General features: G+C 35.3%; 1 protein-coding gene across 1 annotated transcript in view; it reads right to left on the bottom strand.

Annotated features, from left to right (window-relative positions):
- The window catches only part of Vmn2r103 (vomeronasal 2, receptor 103), a 39,174-nt gene extending 17,837 nt beyond the window's left edge, over window positions 1-21,337 (bottom strand). Inside the window, exons 1-3 of the mRNA NM_001104565.1 lie at window positions 21,120-21,337; window positions 1,569-1,863; window positions 448-1,239 (exon numbers count right to left, since the gene is read on the bottom strand). Of these exons, the coding sequence (NP_001098035.1) occupies window positions 448-1,239; window positions 1,569-1,863; window positions 21,120-21,337 (1,305 nt within the window). The remainder of the gene's footprint in view (window positions 1-447; window positions 1,240-1,568; window positions 1,864-21,119) is intronic.
- Between the last annotated feature and the right edge of the window lie 421 nt (window positions 21,338-21,758).

Genomic DNA, 21,758 nt, shown 5'->3' with positions numbered 1-21,758 from the left:
AGCAATCAATGAAAAACTGATTTATGAAAATACCAACTTTTTGAAGCCTAGCAAGACTCATTTGCATTTAGAATATGTCAAGAAATTGATTAAAAGGCATTATTTCTATGTAAACCAACTATCGTTTCACTTAAGTGTTCCTGTTTTACTTTCTCTTGTAACAAATATATTAAGCAATGAGTATATTAATTGTCTCTATTAATGTAAGAAGTCTGTACAGCTAGATATTGATGACAAGATCTTGATTTTGACTAAGCATATTTGCTCCTGGTATGTTACACACGATTTCAGAACATCATTCACTGGAATTGACTTCCAGGAAAGATTAAAAACAAACAATTCTTAATTCTGGACAAGATAAATGAATTTTATAATACCTAAGTCAGTGTTACTGCAAATCACTTATGCCAGAGTGCTGACAATAAAATACAGTAGAAAGGTTATTACCTGCCATGGAAAGAACACCATCCCTTCTCCATTTTCATATGGTTGCATTTGAAGTTGCTGAAGTCTTATCTCATGGAGGCTGTGAGCCACAGCATACACACCATTGTAAATACTTGTGCTCTCTGCATTCATGGATAAATCAAATATGTGACGAGGGAATACATCCAAAGAAGCATTGGTTTGACAGTTTTCCAAAACATTACAATTAATGTCAGCAAATGAGCACTTGAAAAACAAATGCCACAGCTTAGGAAGATAAATATCTTCTGGGTATTTATTAGGATTAACTGTTTGAATAAATTTGGTAAACTCAAAATTCTCTTTGTAATTGTGCTTAAAAATTAGGCTTCCATGGAATGAGTCTAACATGAAATAGTCAGCTCTGTCAATAACATGATGTTCAATGTTCATGATCCAGACATTCTGTGTCAATAACCTTTGTTCAATATTCCTCATTATACCTTCTAGGGAATCAACATCTCCATAAACAATTGTTACATTTGTCTCATCCATATGTTCCCAGAATTTGGCAAAATGTGAAGTCCATGTGGCTGGGATCATTTTTACAAAAGCTAGGCAGATGCCTTTTCTCTCCATCTCCTCCCGAAAATCTGATACAATATTATTTCCTTTGTGGTCATCAGGGAGTATGAGACCAACCCATGACCATCTAAAATGAGCCATCAATGAAACAATGGCAAGTGAAAGAGATGTGTCCTTAGGGGCCATCTGGTAGAGAGAAGGATACTGACCATGGTCACTTAATAGAAGATCATAAGGTCCAAAGGTAATCTGAAGTAAATTGGATAGAAGAGAAAGAATATTAACATCAGTCAAAATTTTATTTCTGAAGCAATAGAAGACAGGAGAACATTTTAATGGGATATTACAGTCACTACATTTAACAGAAATTTTTATTAGACCTGTAAGTCTCAAGGACTTACTGGATTACATTTACTACATCCAACCTTTATTTTACAAGGGAGAGAAATCAAAATTTAACTCCATGTTCTGTGTATTTCTTTGATGTTTTGATAATTGATCAATCACTCAGTTTAAAGACTCATCTAATATTAACAAAGACAACTGACTCTCAGTTCCCACAATTCAAATTTTCTCACCTGTGGAAATTTAAAAAGTTGAAGCAATGTCCCTATTTGGGCAGATATTATCCATGATGTTCCTGTGAGTGCTGCAGTGAAATTTCTCTTTTTACAATTGTAATTAGGAAAATACTTTCTATGCACAAGAGCTGTGAGCCAAATAAAAACATTGTCAAGAGTATACTTCTCAGTGAATCTGACATTGTAGAAATCAAAACCAAGAGATGTGTTGGGTAATAGATTGGGATTCCTATTGATCTCCTCAATGGAAAATTGCAGAGCGAGAATATACTTGTAATTTTTAAAGTTATACCTGTGAAAGTGGCATAAAATCACATAAGGAGATGATCAAATTTACCACATCTATCTACATATTTAAGACAGTAAATTATATAGTTTAAGTTTAAATCTATAAAATATGTAATTTAATTTTTTAAACATGACCAAATTAATTCCATTAGGTAAATAGATTTAGGTAAGCTCCTTTACCATTACTAGCCATTATTTATAGATTCTCAAAGAATATATTATTTATATTACATAGATTGATTAAGCACATTCTGTTTATAAGTCGGGAATTACTTTCTCCCAAAGAACACATCTGTTGGAATGTAGAACTTTGGCCTTCTGCAGTCTTCACATATGAAAACCCACTATTTTATTATCAACTTAACAGCTTTAAAAAAAACAGATCTTAAATACTATTCTGAAGTTCATTACATTGCCTGTGACCCTTCTAGTTATTAGTCTCATGTAATTTTTTGAGTACGGTCGCATGCAATTACTAATGTCATAGAAAGAATCAGAAAAGGCTGCTTAAGTATCTGAATAGATGACATTAAATGAGTACAGTGCCTTGACCTTTGCATTTTTATCATTGTGTATATTATGGTGTTTTTATGTGTGACTGTGTGCATGTATGTCTCTTAGAGCATGCAGTTGTATATAGTTCAGAAAGAATAAATTCAAGTCAAGAAAACACAATGTTGATTCCTAACTATTCAATTTACTTATAGTATATAATATTATTATGTGTTTCTGTATTAATGCACTAATACATTCATGCATTTCATTCATTTAATGCTCACTTGCTTGCTTCCTTTACTCAATAACTCTCTGTATATATTACTTGATTGTATGTTATTGTGTATATCAGGCTGATATTGAACTCAGAAATACCCACCTGTCTTTTATTCCAGGCTACTCGGAATAAAGACTTGCACCAGCATATCTGCCTGTTGGATTTATTAGTTTTATTTTTATATATGCCTAGATCTCTACACAGCAAACCTATAAAGATTCTCTTGTTTCTCTCTCATACGCTCCATATGATCACAGTATTGTAGGCATATACTCATATTCTTTGGGATGTATGAAGTTAATAACTCACACTTCTTTTGTTCTAATCTCTGAAACAAATCTTTATCTGTTTAGTAATATCTTTTGTGGAAAAAAAATACATTTTACTCTGAAAGGCCCTAAATACATACCAACAAAATAATATTACTTAATGTATCTGTCAAAGTCAGTTGATCACAGAAAAATAAACTTTCATTAAGGTTTTGTTGTATAAATATTTCTTCTCCCGCAGTGCTTAAAAATTAAGGTCAAAAGCAGTGGAAATAAATTAAGAACCAGAGGTTAACCATAACCTCAGGGAAAAAATGAATTCTCAACACAAAAAAAAAGCTATATTTATGAACTCACATTAAATATAATAACATTAAATGAACTGTGAATATTCAAGTGAAACAAACACAAGCAAGGAAAATGGATTTCGGCGTGAAGTACAATCCCTATATAAGAGGGAGTTCTTAGTGTTTTATTGACATGAGGAGCCACAAAGAACATGACTACTCTCATAAAGGAAAACATTTAATGGCAGCTGGCTTACAATTTAAGAGTTTTTGTCTGTTATTGTCATGGTGGGAACCATGACAGTATACCTGCACAAATGGTCTTCAAAATTATCTAAGTGTTATACATCTTTTTTTTTTCTATGAATGCACGCTTTATTATTAATATACCTTCTCCCATAGACAGACGCCTGCCCCCACCAAGAAGTTGAAAAGTCAGAAATCTTGTGACATGCCATCTCTGCTTTGATACCCAGAAGAGAGCTTGAGCCTCTTCAAGGCTTCCAACGCTTCGGGGAGTCCAGGGTCATTCTGAGAGCACTCCTTGGAGTTCTTCTGCCTGTCGAAACTTCTTGTTGTAGAGTACTCACGGGACGTTTTCCAATCCCTGTAGTAGCGCATAAATAACCGTCTGTACCCCCTCATTCTGTGACGCTGAGTGATGAACCAGGATCTGATGAGGTGTTTCTGTAGTTTGAGTTCCTCAGCGAAGGCCTGCAGAGTTTCCTCATTAGGGTAACGGTCTGTCTCAAAGTGCTTTCTTAGCTTCTGGAACTGCACATCGGTCAACTCCGTCTTTGAAATTAATACAGTTTTGCTATCCTTTAAGCGCATTTGAACTATCATCCCGTCGATTTCTTCCATCATGAGGCTGATGCCCACTTGAGTTCCCTCCTTCAGTTTGAGCGTGTTATACATCTTAATCCGCAGGCAGAAAAAGTAGAAATTGGAGCACACTGGCTAGACTTCTTCTTCTCAGTAGTTAAATCCCTCCAACAGAGTGGCACACTTCCTCTAACAAATCAGTGTTTACTCCAACAAGGACACACATCCTAATTGTGCCTCACAGTACGGTCAAAACATCTATACAGAATAGTCTTTGGGGCCATTCCTGTACAAACTACTACATTCCATTCCCTGACCCTGATAGGATTGTAGCCATACAATAGTGCATAATGTACTTAGTCCACTTTAATTTCCCATACTCTAAAATAACCTCAAGTCTATTTGAAGTACAAATTAAACGACTTTTCTGAAATTTATGCTACCATGCAATGTAAAAGCCTGAAAAATTACAATTAAAATGTAGTCATATAGTTCCAACATATCATGGCACAGAATTTACAATATCATTTCAAATTTGAGGTAAAAGAACATAGTCAGGAAATACTGTACCAAAGCAAGATGAAAAACAAGTTGAGCAAACTACAAACTCTGCAACTCCATGTCTGATATCAAAATGTGCTTTACATCTCCAATTCCTTTCATCTCTAATTGACATCAAAATACTTCTTTATCTTTGGCTTTATCCATTCTCGGTTAGCAGTGCCCCTGGACAGTTATATCACAGTTCTTGCATCTTCAACATCATGAAGCATTGTAGACTTCTCCTTTGTAGTTTGACGTAATGGCTCCTCTAAGTCTCCATGCACAGATACCCCTTATATAAGCCTGGCCTTAACTGATGGATTTAGTTACAGAGAATGAAGCCAGAATGTCTTTCTTCAACACATGACTTTTAGTGCCAGAACCACGTGTCAGAACCTGCCAAGATATATTCCATGCTAGGTGAGTAACATTGCTCCCTTGAAAAATTAAATCTTTACCACTTTTCTCTTCTTGTTGTTTTAAATTACTTTGTAAATTTTGATATCCGGGAAAAAAAAAAAAAAACTACCTATAGACAATGTTGATGGCCATAAATTCCTTTCCCAATTTGTAGGCATAGCTATGTAGAATTTTGACAGAGAGTTTTGCTCCCTTTATTTCATTTAGCATGAAGCTTTCCTTTAAGTTGAACACAGGAAATAGGTCAAAGGCAGTATTTAGTAGTATTTTCTCCTCAATCTGTTGTGTATATTTAGTTCTCAGGTCTGTACTTTTTTATTTTCATTTTCATTTTCATTTTCATTTTCATTTTCATTTTCATTTTCATTTCCATTTCCTTTTCCTTTTCCTTTTTCTTTTTCTTTTCCTTTTTGTTTTCATCCTTCTCTTTCTTTCTCTTTCTCTTTCCCTTTTTTTTTTCTTTTTATTTTCCTTTTTCTTTTTTTTCCTTTTTCGAGACAAGGTTTCTATGTGTATCCCTGGCTGTTCAGTAACACACTCTTGTAGAACAGGCTGGCCTTGAACTCAGAAATCCACCTGCCTCTGCCTCCAAATTCCTTGGATTTAAGGTACGTGACACCAGTGCCGGTTTTGTAACTTTCTTTATATATCTTCATATGCTTAAATAGTAATAACCACAGCCAGTGTCAATATGAGGCTGTGTTGATATTTTTTTGCCACTTGAATAAGTTTATTACCTTCCACTTTAGCTTCAGGGTCACTTTTTTTCCAAGATATTAAAGAGCAATATCTAGTAAACACTAGTATTCATCTCCTGTCTGTCCACTTGAGCCAGGAACACACACGTCAAATTATACTCAGCAACACTTTTTTATATTTTGTTATTCTTCCTTGATTGGCTCATAAAGCAACACATAAAGGAATTCACTACTATCATTTAAAAAACAAGTCAAAAATCAATATTCCTCCAAACCAAAAACAATGCCCTCAGAATCAATAACCCTTTCTCACATATCAACTTCTGTCTTCCTTGAATTCAGTGGAAGTGAAGACACACAATGACCATAAAAATTATTATGAGGCACAAGTCCCTTCCGGTAAACTCCAGCACCGGGGTGCCTTGCCTGCAGAGTCTTCAGATACCCGCAAGGAGCCACACAGGATCCCCCTCGGGATCCTAAGACCTCTGGTGAGTGGAACACAGCTTCTGCTCCAATCCAATCATGTGGGACCTCAAACTGCATTAACTAGGGAAACAGATAACCCGACCTGATCAGGGTCACAAGTCCCTTCTGTTCCACTCCAGCACCTGTGGAGATTCCGGACACCCCCAAGGTCCTCACAAGACCCTATACAGGATCTTAAAACCTCTGGTAAGTGGAACACAACCTCTGCCAGGAGGCAGGTTCAAGCACCAGATATTTGGGCACCTTCTGTGCAAGAAGAGAGCTTGCATGCAGAGAATACTCTGACAACTGAAGCTAAGGAGAGAGCTAGTTTCCCAGGTCTGCTGATAGAGGCTAACAGAGTCACCTGAGGAACAAGCTCTAACCAGAGACAACTATAACAACTAGCTTCAGAGATTACCATTTAGCGAAAGGCAAACTTAAGAATCTTACTAACAGGAACCAAGACCACTCACCATCATCAGAATGCAGCACTCCCACCCCACCTAGTCCTGGGCACCCCAACACACCTGAAAAGCAAGACCTGGATTTAAAAGCATATCTCATGATGATGGTAGAGGACATCAAGAAGGACTTTAATAACTCACATAAAGAAATACAGGAGAACACAGCTAAACAGATAGAAGACCTTAAAGAGGAAACACAAAAATTCCTTAAAGAATTGCAGAAAAACACGACCAAACAGGTGATGGAATTGAATAAAACCATCCAAGACACAAAAAGGGAAGTAAACACAATAAAGAAAACCCAAAGTGAGGCAACGCTGGAGATAGAAACCCTAGGAAAGAAATCTGGAACCATAAATGCGAGCATCAGCAACAGAATGCAAGAGATGGAAGAGAGAATCTCAGGTGCAGAAGATTCCATAGAGAACATCTGCACAACAATTGAAGAAAATACAGAATGCAAAAAGATGCTAACTCAAAACATCCAGGAAATCCAGGACACAATGAGAAGACCAAACCTACGGATAATAGGAGTTGATGAGACTGAAGATTTTCAACTTAGAGGGCCAGCAAATATCTTCAACAAAATTAGAGAAGAATAGCTCCCAAACCTAAAGAATGACATGCCCATGAACATACAAGAAGCCTACAGAACTCCAAATAGACTGGACCAGAAAAGAAATTCCTCCCAACACATAATCAGAACAACAAATGTACTGAATAAAGAGAGAATATTAAAAGCAGTAAGGGAGAAAGGTCAAGTAACATATAAAACCAGGCCTATGAAAATTACACTAGACTTTTCACCACAGATTATGAAAGCCAGAAGAGCCTGGACAGATGTTATAAAGACACTAAGATAACACAAATGCCAGCCCAGGCTACTATATTCTGCCAAACTCTCAATTACCATAGATGGAGAAACAAAGATATTCCACCACAAAACCAAATTCACACATTATCTTACCACGAATCCAGCACTTCAAAGGATAATAACAGAAAAAAAAAAAATACAAGGACAGAAATCACGCCCTAGAAAAAGCAAGAAAGTAATCCCTCAACAAACCAAAAAAAGACAGCCACAAGAACAGAATGCCAACTCTAACAACAAAAATAAAAGGAAACAATTACTTTTCCTTAATATCTCTTAATATCAATGGACTCAAATCCCCAATAAAAAGACATAGACTAACAGACTGGCTACACAAACAGGACCCAACATTATTCTGCTTATAGGAAACCCATCTCAGGAGAAAAGACAGACACTACCTCAGAGTGAAAGGCTGGAAAACAATTTTCCAAGCAAATAGTCTGAAGAAACAAGCTGGAGTAGCCATTCTAATATCGAATAAAATCGACTTCTAACCCAAAGGTATCAAAAAATACAAGGAGGGACACTTCATACTCATCAAAGGTAAAATCCTCCAAGAGGAACTCTCAATTCTGAAGATCTATGCTCCAAATGCAAGGGCAGCCCCATTCATTAAAGACACTTTAGTAAAGCTCAAAGCACACATTGCAGCTCACACAATAATAGTGGGAAACTTCAACACACCACTTTCATCAATAGACAGATTGTGGAAACAGAAACTAAACAGGGACACAGTGAAACTAACAGAATTTATGAAACAAATGGACTTAACAGATATTTACAGAACATTTTATTCTAAAACAAAAGGATATACCTTATTCTCAGCACCGCATGGGACCTTCTCCATAGTTGACCATATAATTGGTCACAAAACAGGCCTCAACAGATACAAAAATATTGAAATTGTCCCATGCATCCTATCACATCACCATGGACTAAGGCTGATCTTCAATAACAACATAAATAATAGAAAGCCAACATTCACGTGGAAAGTGAACAACACTCTTCTCAATGAAAACTTGTTCAAGGAAGGAATAAAGAAAGAAATTAAAGACTTTTTAGAGTTTAATGAAAATGAAGCCACAACATACCCAAACCTATGGGACACAAAGAAAGCATTTCTAAGAAGGAACGTCATAGCTCTGAGTGCCTCCAAAAAGATACTAGAGTGAGCACACACTAGCAGCTTGACAACACATCTAAATGCTCTAGAAAAAAAGCAAGCAAATTCATCCAAGAGGAGTAGATGGCAGGAAATAATCAAACTCAGGGGCAAAATCAACCAGGTGGAAACAAGAAGAACTATTTAAAGAATTAAACAAACGAGGAGTTGGTTCATTGAGAAAATCAACAAGATAGATAAACCCTTAGCTAGACTCACCAGAGGGCACAGGGACAGCATCCTAATTAACAAAATCAGAAATGAAAAGGGAGACATAACAACAGATCCTGGAGAAATCCAAAACACCATGAGATCCTTCTACAAAAGGCTATACTCAAGAAAACTGGAAAACCTGGACGAAATGGACAAATTTCTAGACAGATACCAGGTACCAAAGTTAAATCAGGATCAAGTTAACAATCTAAAAAGTCCCATATCCACTGAAGAAATAGAAGCAGTCAATTAATAGTCTCCCAGCGAAAAAAACCAGGACCAGATGGGTTTAGTGCAGAGTTCTATCAGACCTTCAAAGAAGATCTAATTACAATTCTGCACAAATTATTCCACAAAATAGAAGTAGAAGGTACTCTACCCAACTCATTCTATGAAACCACAATTACTCTGATACCTAAACTACAGAAAGATCCAACAAAGATAGAGAACTTCAGACCAATTTCCCTTATGAATATCGATGCAAAAATACTCAATAAAATTCTCGCTAATCGAATCCAAGAACACATTAAAGCAATCATCCATCCTGACCAAGTAGATTTTATTCCAGGGATGCAGGGATGGTTTAATATACAAACATCCATCAATGTAATCCATTATATAAACAAACTCAAAGACAAAATCCACATGATAATCTCATTAGATGCAGAGAAAGCATTTGACAAGATCCAACACCCATTCATGATAAAAGTTTTGGAAAGATCAGGAATTCAAGGCCATACCTAAACATGATAATCTACAGCAAACTCGTAGCCAACATCAAAGTAAATGGTAAGACGCTGGAAGCAATCCAATTAAAATTAGGGACTAGACAAGGCTGACCACTTTCTCCCTACCTCTTCAACATAGTACTTGAAGTCCTAGTCAGAGCAATTCGACAACAAAGGGAGATCAAGGGGATACAAATTGGAAAAGATGAAGTAAAAATATCACTTTTTAGAGATGATATGACAATAATATAAGTGACCCTAAAAATTCCACCAGAGAACTCCTATACCTGATAAACAGCTTCGGTGAAGTAGCTGGATATAAAATTAACTCAAACAAGTCAATGGCCTTTCTCTAAACAAAGAATAAACAGGCTGAGAAAGAAATTAGGGAAACAACACCATTCACAATAGTCACAAATAATATAAAATATCTTGGCGTGACTCTAACTAAGGAAGAGAAAGTTCTGTATGATAAGAACATCAAGTCTCTGAAGAAAGAAATTAAAGAAGATATCAGAAGATGGAAAGATCTCCCATGCTCATGGATTAGCAGGATCAACATTTTTAAAATGGCTGTCTTGCCAAAAGCAATCTACAGATTCAATGCAATCCCCATCAAAATCCCAACTCAATTCTTCAACGAATTAGAAAGAGCAATCTGCAAATTCATCTGGAATAACAAAAAATCCTAGGATAGCAAGAACTCTTCTCAAAGATAAAAGAACCTCCGGTGGAATCACCATGCCTGACCTAAAGCTTTATTACAGAGCAATTGTGATAAAATCTGCATGGTACTGGTATAGTGACAGACAAGTAGACCAATGGAATAGAATTGAAGACCCAGAGATGAACCCACACACCTATGGTCACTTGATCTTTGACAAGGGAGCTAAAACCATCCAGTGGAAGAAAAACAGCATTTTCAACAAATGGTGCTGGCACAACTGCTGGTTATCATGTAGAAGAATGCGAATTGATCCATTCCTATCTCCTTGTACTAGGGTCAAATCTAAGTGGATCAAGGAACTCCACATAAAACCAGAGACACTGAAAGTTATAGAGGAGAAAGTGGCGAAAAGCCTCAAAGATATGGGCACAGGGGAAATTTTCCTGAATAGAACAGCAATGGCTTGTGCTGTAAAATGGAGAATTGACTAATGGGACCTCATGAAACTGCAAAGCTTCTGCAAGGCAAAAGACACTGTCAATAAGACAAGAATGCCACCACAGATTGGGAAAGGATCTTTACCTATCCTAAATCAGATAGGGGACTAATATCCAATATATGTAAAGAACTCAAGAAGGTGGACTCCAGAAAATCAAATAACCCCATTAAAAATGGGGCTCAGAGCTTAATAAAGAATTCTCACCTGAGGAATACTGAGTGGCTGAGAAGCACCTGAAAAAATGCTCAGCATCCTTAATCATCAGAGAAATGTAAATCAAAACAACCCTGAGATTCCATCTCACACCAGTCAGAATGGCTAAGATTAAAAATTCAGGTGACAGCAGATGCTGGCAAGGATGTGGAGAAAGAGGAACACTCCTTCATTGTTGGTGGGATTGCAAGCTTGTACAACCACTCTGGAAATCAGTTTGGCAGTTCCTCAGAAAATTGGACATAATACTACCGGAGGATCTGCCAATACCTCTCCTGGGCATATATCCAGAAGATGTCCCAACAGGTAAGAAGGACACATGCTCCACTATGTTCATAGCAGCCATATTTATAATAGCCAGAAGCTGAAAGAACCCAGATGCCCCTCAACAGAGGAATGCATACAAAAAAATGTGGTACATTTATACAATGGAGTACTACTCAGCTATTTAAAAGAATGAATTTATGAAATTCTTAGGCAAATGTTTGGACCTTTAGGGCATCATCCTGAGTGAGGTAACACAATCACAAAAGAACTCAAATGATATGTACTCACTGATAAATGGATATTAGCCCAGAAACTTAGTATACCCGAGATATAAGAGACAATTTGTAAAACACATGAAACTGAAGAAGAACAAAGACCAAAGTGTGGTCACTTTGCCCCTTCTTAGAATTGGAAACAATCACCCATGGAAGGAGTTACAGAGACAAAGTTTTGAGCTGAGACAAAAGGATGGACCATCTAGAGACTGCCATATCCAGGGATCCATCCCATAATCAGCCTCCAAAGGATTGCACCATTGCATACACTAGCAAGATTTTGCTGAAAGGACACAAATATAGCTGTCTCTTTTGAGACTAGGCCGGGGCCTAGCAAACACATAATTGGATGCTCACAGTCAGCTACTGGATGGATCACAGGGCCCCCAATGGAGGAGCTAGAGAAAGTAACCAAGGAGCTAAAGATATCTGCAACCCTGTAGATGCAACAACATTATGAACTAACCAGTACCCCGGAGCTCTTTATTCTAGCTGCATATGTATCAAAAATGGCCAAGTAAGCCATCACTGGAAAGAGACGCCCAATGGATATGCAAACTTTATATGCCCCAGTACAGGGCCAAAAAGTGGGAATGGGTGGGTATGGGAGTGGGGGAGGAGGGTATGGGGGACTTTTGGGATAGCATTGGAAATATAATTGAGGATATATATCTGGAAAGCTAGAATTTCCAGAAACCCTGAGACTTTAAATCTACACTAGATTTCTACTCTCTACTCTCTCTAGGTCAGGAGGCTCCCATAATCTAAATTGGCACCTTGGAATAGAAACTGTGAAGAAGGTGTGTCCACACAGATAGGACTCTCAATTGGACTTTAGAAACCCCTTGGTCAGGAAGTACATTTTTATGGAGTGTGAGAAAAAAGAGTTCATATTACCTAATGCAAACAGCAGAGGCTGGTAATGGGTACCATCAGCACTTAGGTTGGTTGGATGAGTATCATCAGTGCCCACTGTAGGCCATGAGCCATCAGCCCTGGGTATAATTGATTGCTGGCACAAGGCAGTTCTCCCAGCATTTCTGGTGGGAGCTGTTAGCATCAAAGTTAGATCAAGAGACAAAATGATTCTACCAAGAGACAGTTTTTTTTTTTTTTTCCCAGATGTGATTAAGTGTACTGTTAAAGAAAATAGGCATTAAGTTTAGCACTAGCCAACTGACTGACTTTCTTCAATTTGTATAAACGGTCAGTCCTTGGTTTCCAGGAAGGAAATTTCAAATATGGATGCATGGTAGAATACAGGGTTAGATATTAACAACTTTGTTACAGAGAATGGAGAATTAGATGTGTCCCTTACATTTGATATTTGGACTGTACTTAGGAAGGCATACACAAATGACAAAAAAAGTCATATGTGTTCATTTAATATTCTTGTGAGGGGACTCGATGACTACACTCTACATCAGGATCCAAGAACAATGTTTATTCCTCAATACAAAAATCTTAGAAAAGTTGCTCACAAGTGGGAAGTGATCAATCAAAAAAGAAAAATGTCACCTCTGAAGAGGAAACTGTCTCAGAAAAGAAATTAAGAATATATAATAAACGTAAGTGCCCCACCCTGAAACCTTTAAATATTAGTCAGGCCAAAAGAGCCCCTGAAAAAAAAAAGAAAAAAGAAAAAGAAACTAAAGCTGTGTATGGGATCTTCTGCTGATATATTTAAGATGTACAACAGGGTAAATTGTTAGGGTGTTTTCCAGTGAGTATGGAGAATAACAAAGACAATAATGATCTCTTATGGAAACATTACATTTTAAATTGTTTATGATTCCTCTTAATCATATTAAAATAGTCATATCCATAGCCTACCTAAACAAAAAAGATTTTTTACTGTTGAGATTATATATATATATATATATATATATATATATATATATATATATATATATATATAAAAGAGGAGAATGAAAGAGTTAACATATGAAATGTTTATGGAAATGGGGGAATGATTTGAAGAAACAACTCACCAAAAATGACAAAGAAAATTCTAGTAAAATTTAGCAGGTATAAATCTAAAAGCAGGGAGGTGCTTGCCCAGTGGAGATAAAATAGCAAAAGGCTTGCTAATATAATACATAAACAAGAAAAAAATATTTGTGGACTCTGATAGAGGCTCTGAACCAAAAGATATTGCTTGAAAACCTTTGGCCTTTGAGAATGCTATACCCAATGTCAATCCCTTCTAAAGATAATTAAATCTCTGGAAATTTATTTAAGGCAGGTTCTGCGATTGCTATGTCATATTTTCAAATTATATCCATTACAACAACCTCACACAGCCAGAAGACTATCCAAAATCTTAATAATCAAGGACAGAAAAACTTTAATAAATCAGGCTTGACTCACAAAATTATTCAAGTAAGAACCCTGGGCTCATCAGCACATAATGTCCCAGAATGGCAGGAGGTGCCATAAATTTTAATTCTCCTGTCCCAACTCAGTGCAGAAATACAACTGGGTATCCTCTTTGTCTGAAAGTGTACCACTGGTATAAAGAGTGCCAAAATAGCTTTCATTAAAATGGCACTGCCTTATCTGGTGGCACTATAACACCTAATAATACAGGCATCTTCTCAAACTGTGTGAGAAACCTACCTCAGGCCCTCATACAATAGAGTTAATTTAACAGTCAAAGGCAACCAATCCATTTGTCAATGGAGAACTCTCTAACAGGTTCAGCAATGAACCACTGGCAATACGTGAGTGATCCTCCACAGAAATATTTACACATGATTCCTTCTCAAACAAGTAAACTTAATCGTTAAGATCTTAAAATGATTTTCCTCACACAAGAAACCTTTGCATAACAAATAGAGCTAATGCCAGTGTTATTGTCTTTTAAATAATAAGGACAAGCCCTTTTTGAAAAAATCTGTGTCACTGTTTTATTGCTATTTTACAATGGTAGCACCAAATTTCAGAATTACAAAGCTTGCTTCAATTTACGAATTGCCTTTACTCTATTTGGCATGTTCAAGTTCCTGCTATGTTTTCTTGTACTATGAATGAATGCAAGGAAAAGTTTAATTCATTGACAAAATACTGTTGATTTTGTTTTGTTTTGTTTTTAGGATGGTAACCTTGTGAAATCTTAAAATCTTAAAACATCATCAAATCATCTCGGTACTCAGAGAAACTGTTTCTACAAAAATTTAGTACAATTTTCAACCAAGTTCATTTAGTTCACCTTAGTACCATTGAGAGTTGGGCCACCCCAGAATATTACTGGTCTAGAAGAAATCTCATTATTGACTCTTCTTCCAGAAGTTATCAAATAGCAATAGTTTTGTGCTTTTAGAACAAATTGGCCTCATAGACTCAAGTGTGTGAATGCCTGGCCTATAGTCAGTGGCCTTGTCGGAGTAGGTATGGCCTTGAAAGAATTAGTGTGTCCCTATGCAAGAGTGGTTTAGAACACAATGAAGCTCAGTTATTCCCAGTGTCTTCTCTCTGGCTCTTTTTGGATAAAAATGTTGACCTCTCACTTCCTTATCCAAGCTTACCTGCCTGCACACGAGAATACTTTCCTCTAGTATGAAATAGACAAGATCTCTGAAATTGAAAGTATTTTTTCCATAATAATTCTTTTTATTACTCTGCTGTTTGCATTAGGTAATATGAACTCTTTTTTCTCACACTCCATAAAAATGTACTTCCTGACCAAGGGGTTTCTAGAGTCCAATTGAGAGTCCTATCTGTGTGGACACACCTTCTTCACAGTTTCTATTCCAAGGTGCCAATTTAGATTATGGGAGCCTCCTGACCTAGAGAGAGTAGAGAGTAGAAATCTAGTGTAGCTTTAAAGTCTCAGGGTTTCTGGAAATTCTAGCTTTCCAGATATAATGAAATGCGGATGATAACGTCTAAAAGTCCTAAAAGGTTTCTTGCTGTTTTTGGTGGTAAAAGGCTGCTGGGTTAGGAGAATGACATCTGTAGCCTTCCAACAAGAGATTAAGTAATGTGTCCGTTGATCTATCTAAGCAGGAACTGCACATCTCTAATTTTTAATCTGCTAGTCGGATGTCTCAGGAAGGAAAGGGACACTTTGAAAAGTGATTTTAGAGTTTACTTTTAAGTTATAAAATGTTTTTGATAAGAGCTATCTTACAATTAGAGAAAAACATAAAGTTGCTAAGTAGGCAAGTGAAATTTTTTTCTTCTTCTCCTCTTCTTTGTTAAAGAAGTGTTCTGTCAAAAAAAAAAAAAAATTCTCCTCAGCTCAGTTCCTCTGATATTTCTCGTGATCATCAACACTTATACATATTTCAGAATACTTGATCACATGTGAAAAAGTTCATCACAAGTTCACACGTGAAACAAATCATAAAGTGAAATAGCAGCTTCCCAGCAGAGAATGTTTACATGTGTAGCCATTAGGAGGATACATGTGCCTAAACATTCATCATCTATCACAGCTCCACAGTTTCACTGAAACTAACAATATTTAATCCCAGTACTCAGGAGGCAGAGGCAGGCAAATTTGTGAGTTCAAGGCCAGCCTGGTGTGCAGAGTGAGTTCACACACACAAAAAAATATATATATGTATTATATTCACTATAATATATATTACTAGTGAATTTTCTATAGGTTATATTCAGTCAATATTTTATCTTCTGCCTTATCACCTATAAGACACCACAATTCCCTTTTTATGATCTTACCTTGTTTTAAAATTTTTTAGAATGCCCTCTGAATATTACAAAAAATATTTTTACTCTCTAGCAACAATTAGCTGGTGATACATGGGAGACTGGCAGAGATTTCATTTCATTTATGACTATCAGAAAATGATCTAATTGGAGTCCAACCATAAAAAGCTTAATAAACACCAATTTAATTTTATAATTTCTTACAGGATCATCATTAAGAATTAAGAAGTCATCCATATGTCAATATTACATTACTACAAGAGATTGCATCTTCCTGGATCTACAGAGATCTGCTCAAATAATTGGGTAAATATCTAATTATTGTTATGTATGTTTAATAATAACAGAAAAGGCATATTTATACCAGGAATCTTTCCTAAAATGGTTTAATCCCAATCCTTGCCCATTGGAGCTTTGTCATATATATAATCTAACACAAAGTCATTTCAGGAAGATCACCTGTAAGTTATTAGCTTGTCCTATGATAGATCCAAACAAAACTTAGTGTTGGGGATGAGAGATATTGTAAGAGAGGGTAGGTACTGGACTAGTTGGGGGTCTTTGGAGAACATGATCAATGAACTGAATTTAAAAAAAATTATATATATTGTCATTATTAAGGTTTCCAAGGAAAAAATTTATGGTGGGGAGAAGTACTTTCTGAGCAATTAAGTTTTTTTTTTTTTTTTTTTTTTTTTTTTTTTTTTTTCCCAGAGAATCCAAGTTTGAATTCCAGAAATAGTGTTAGGCAGCTCACAAACATCCATATCTTGAGAAGCAATAAAAGTATTGGACTCAATGTCTACAAACATGAAAGGCTTATATATTCACACAAAAACAAAGACAGAAACACATGCAAAAGAAAGAGAAAACATAGTCATAATAATATCAATATGATGACAAGCAATAGAGGTATTTGAACATGAAAAGCAACATCAACAACCTAGCAGATTGGGTATAGGACAATTGCTTACTGACCCTACTTGAGAACATCTTTGATATTAATAATAAAGCTCCAATATGAATGCATGCGTGTGTTTGGAAGTTAACATCATTTTATATTTGAATGATAAAAATATCTTTGATATCACAAACAGTAATGAAAAAACTAGCAAATGTTAATTTTAAATGAAAGCAGATAGATAAAAATAGAAATGACTTAACATACTTCATAGGAAAAATGTATATGTAGGATGTATGATTTGAATTAAAAAAATCAATGACATTTTTTCATATATAAATATTTTATTTTCAAATAAATACATATAAAAATTCAAAGATACATATAATTTGTGAAAGTTCCATACATGTGAGGAATTAATAACCACTAGTAATAGAGAAGAGGAACTCAAAATCTACAGTCACAGATTAATGATCAGAGGCAACATCAAACACTTTTGCACACCTAATTTTTAAAGAGCATGCTTTATAATAAATATATTTTGAAAATTAAAACTATATTTATCATTTTTTCATAAGATCATAAAATGATTGCATCATTTCCCTCTTCCATTCATTATGCAAATTCTTTTGAAATTCCTTTCTCATTTTAATTTCATGGACTCAACATTCATTATTTGCCCAGGAAGACTTGAACTTACACAACACAAACACAAACACACACACACACACACACACACACACACACACACACACACACACATAACTGAAGGTAACTAAAAGATGTTGTGAAATAGTTTACCTAGCTGTAATATTCTTCCATAGGAAAGATTATAACTTGTCCCACTAAAGATTTTACATAAAATCTGTCTACAACTGTATTATTACTTAATGATTATAAATTTTTTAGTTGGATGCATCATCCACCTCTGTAAGATGAATGGTAAAATAATCCTTTCATTACTACCAAAAGGGACCATCAGTCCTTACCACAGAGAGAACTAGCAAAACAAACTTAAACTGTAAAACCTGCCATATATTCTATGAGCTGCTTTTGTTTGGGTTTTTAAATTTGATTAAATATACCTCTGGAGATTATATCTTCCTTAGAATATGCACACGGAGAAAAAGACCTCACAGAAAAGACATTACTGCCAATGAAAAGTGCAAGTGGGTTGAATAAAGCCCAGTAATTACAAAAGGATAGATAAAAACAAAGAACTTTTGCAGTTAATTCAAATAAAACTAAGACCATGAAGGAATTGTGTTTGCATTCAAAATTCAATAAATTATGTTGTACTGAAAAATTGAATTGCTGGAATTCAAAGAAAGAGTGAGATCAATGATAAAACCAACTCCAAATCACAATGTAGTTAGGAATGGAGCCATAATCACTGCTAATATACAAGAGAAAAGATATGGTTAAAAAAAATCCAGAATGGCTTTATCTACATGAGAAATGTTCTAGAAAATGGGTTGTCTTTTAATAAGTAAAGTAGCTCACAATGGTTCATAGCTCCAATAAAATATTATGGTCTATTAAAACCAAAATTGCCTAGAATTGAATTCTTATGATACATCAATTTTTCAAACTATAAAGAATACAAATGAAGAGATATTTGATGAAATTTATTTTGATGTATATTTTCAAATCCATATTTAATTGATGTGAAGGAAAATAATTCACTCTCATAAACCCCTAGAGAAAAATCTGATTTTGACTTGGACAGATTCAAGACATGTCAACCGAAGGACTGAATATTTTGGCCAATAATATGATTTATGCATTTCAGGATCCTTGTTCTGCACCTGTGGCCCTGATCTTGAACTTAGAACACACATTTCAGGATGAGAACATTTCTTTGAACAATTTTACCTTCACCTGCAAATGAAGGCTACATCAAACGTGCATACATGCATGCAAATGATGGATGTGATAAGAAGTGTGAAAATGCTGTGCCATGAATGTGAGTATAATACAAGCAAAATTTCTCTTAAAATTATTCCATACTCATTAGAAACACACTATACAACAAATACGCTTAGTACACTATCATTAAAATGACTGTACTTTTTCATTAATTTAGCTTATGCATTTGCTGATTTTATGCAAATTCAATATTTTCCTCAGGAATCAATTTTCTTATTTATACTGACTAATCCAGACTACTTGCTCACATATCAGAAAGTAAAGTCTTTTCAGTGAAGGGATTGTTTCTGCACAAAATAAAGGAAACACATACTCAAACACACTGTTACCTGAACTGCTGAGAGGAAAGAGCAGCAGAAAAGTAGATTCATAAGGAGCATTAATTAATTAATTCTATTTTACTAGTGAAATAGAATAGTCCTTGCATACCAACCAAAATTGCTCGTCTTACTAAGCATACGAGAAAATGTTATGATTTCCTTTGAGTCAACATATGACTCCCTATAAATTTAAAAATACCATTAAATTTTTTATCTAAGTAACAAAGTTTATGTACCCATATTTAATATATTTTAAAAATTCAAAATAAATTTGTCAAGGAAATGAACCATTAATTTTAATTTACATCTAATAATTTCACTTCTATTGTCATCATTTTAATACCTTAATACTTCAAAATATTTTATCGATCACAGAGTATTGTTTTATAAAGCATAATTCACTGAGATTCTAAAATCTTTCATGGATTTCTTTTGGTCATTTTCTGCTAGTTGACTTCTTCTTATTATTTTCCTTTTCCTTTTCATTAGATATTTTCTTTATTTCCATTTCAAATTTTATCCCATTTCATCTTTTCCCTTCTGAGAACCCCTTATCTTATCCCACTCCCCCTGCTCACTAACCCACCCACACCTGATTCCCTGTCCTGGTGTTCCCCTACACAGGGGCACTCAGCCTTCAACAGGCCAAGTGCTTTTCCTCTCATTGATTTACCACAAGGCTATCCTCTGCTACAAATGTGGCTTTTTAAATGTATTCACGGTCATTTATAAGAGGTATTGTTCTATTTCCATGCCATACTACCAATTACATACAGATATAACAAGGTATTCTTGGGAAAGGAAATTCTGGCTTGGATAAAATCAACTTATTTATGTTTTAAAGTAACATACGTAAATATTTTTGTCTAAGTCAGCAATAGATGTCTGACACTATCCATTATCCTGGAATATATAACTAACACTAAGAAACAGCACCAAGATGAAAATTTCATAGCCAGTAAGTCTTGGTAGACACATAGATAAAAATCAGAAAAAATACTGCAAACCAAAGTAGTAAACAGGTAATCACAGGAAAGCTATCTGAGAATAATAAATAATTAATCACTGTGCAGTGGTGGCACACACCTTTAATCCAAGCACTAGGGAGGCAGAGGCAGGCTGACTTCTGAGTTCAAGGATAGCCTGGTCTACAAAGTGAGTTCCAGGACAGCCAGGGGTATACAAAGAAACCCTGTCTCGAAAAACCAACCAACCAACCAACCAACAAACAAATACACACACAAATAATCAAACAAACACTTATAATAAAACATGAGATAGATGAAATATCTATAGAGCCCAGAAGAAGTCACAACTTCAAATTGTGACACTGTTAATTCTGGAGTCAGTTGCATATAACCCACATGGCTTCTTCACTGAAGTACCACAGCAAATACACAGAACTTACAGTATTTAGTGACATCACCTAATATCCCAGGCACAATCAGGATTGCCAAAATGCTAAGAGGAGCAAGTTAAGGCTTAGAATAAATCATCCTTCCTTGAAATCAAAACACTGAAAATTATTCAGACATTGTGGCATAACAAGAATGGCAAATAAGAGATTATCGTTAACAATCAAACAAGAAAACTTAAGTAAATACAGTTGACATTTCCATTTCCTTTCTGCCTGAGTGAGGAAAATGTTCTAAATGTTTAAAAATGATAAAAATATTTTAGAAATTCTAAGAGAGAATTTATCAAAATAAAAAATAAAAAATGGGAAATTTTAATTACTACACACTCCAAGTGATAAGTTTTCTGAATTTGAAAAATAAATAAATGTACTTACTGTATTTGATTGTCCAAATATTGATATAGTACAGTTTTATGTGGCATTTTCTTCTCAGTGTAGAAAGTATGAAGAGGGAAAAATGCACCAACCACAACATCTCCTTCATGGTGAAATTCTTCAGTGACTATGTAATAACATCTACTGATATTGTAAGTAAAAACAGAGACAAATTTGGGAATTTGCAAGAGCCTGAAGAAAAAAATCCAGGTGAACATCCTATTTATACATGGTTCTGTTTAATGTCGAATAGTGTTAAGTACATATATGCTTGGTTCATCGTTTTGTGACTATGTATGTTTTGTATTTGTTGTTAAGTCAGTCTGTCATAATAATTATTCCAAGGGATTGAGAATGCCATTGGGAATTTCGAAAATATTTATTTTCACATGGACTCTGGTACTTAGGACCTCTATTCAAGTGAAAAAAAAAGTTCAGAAATATGTTTGTTCATATTCTTCACTAGCTAAAGGCATTGTGACTTCATCAATGACTACAAACACGAAAAGCTCAGGGTTGATGTTCTCTTGGGATGAGTTAGCTAACCATATGAAGCAAGAAATTTTTAATATGAAAAACAATATAGGCTGATCCCCACAGGTTCCACCACAGGAGTCCAAGTAACTGAAAAAGGAAAAG

The sequence above is a fragment of the Mus musculus genome, chromosome 17 (assembly GCF_000001635.26).
Source record: "Mus musculus strain C57BL/6J chromosome 17, GRCm38.p6 C57BL/6J".
Classification (NCBI taxonomy): domain Eukaryota; kingdom Metazoa; phylum Chordata; class Mammalia; order Rodentia; family Muridae; genus Mus; species Mus musculus.
This window is presented reverse-complemented; position numbering and strand designations above follow the sequence as displayed.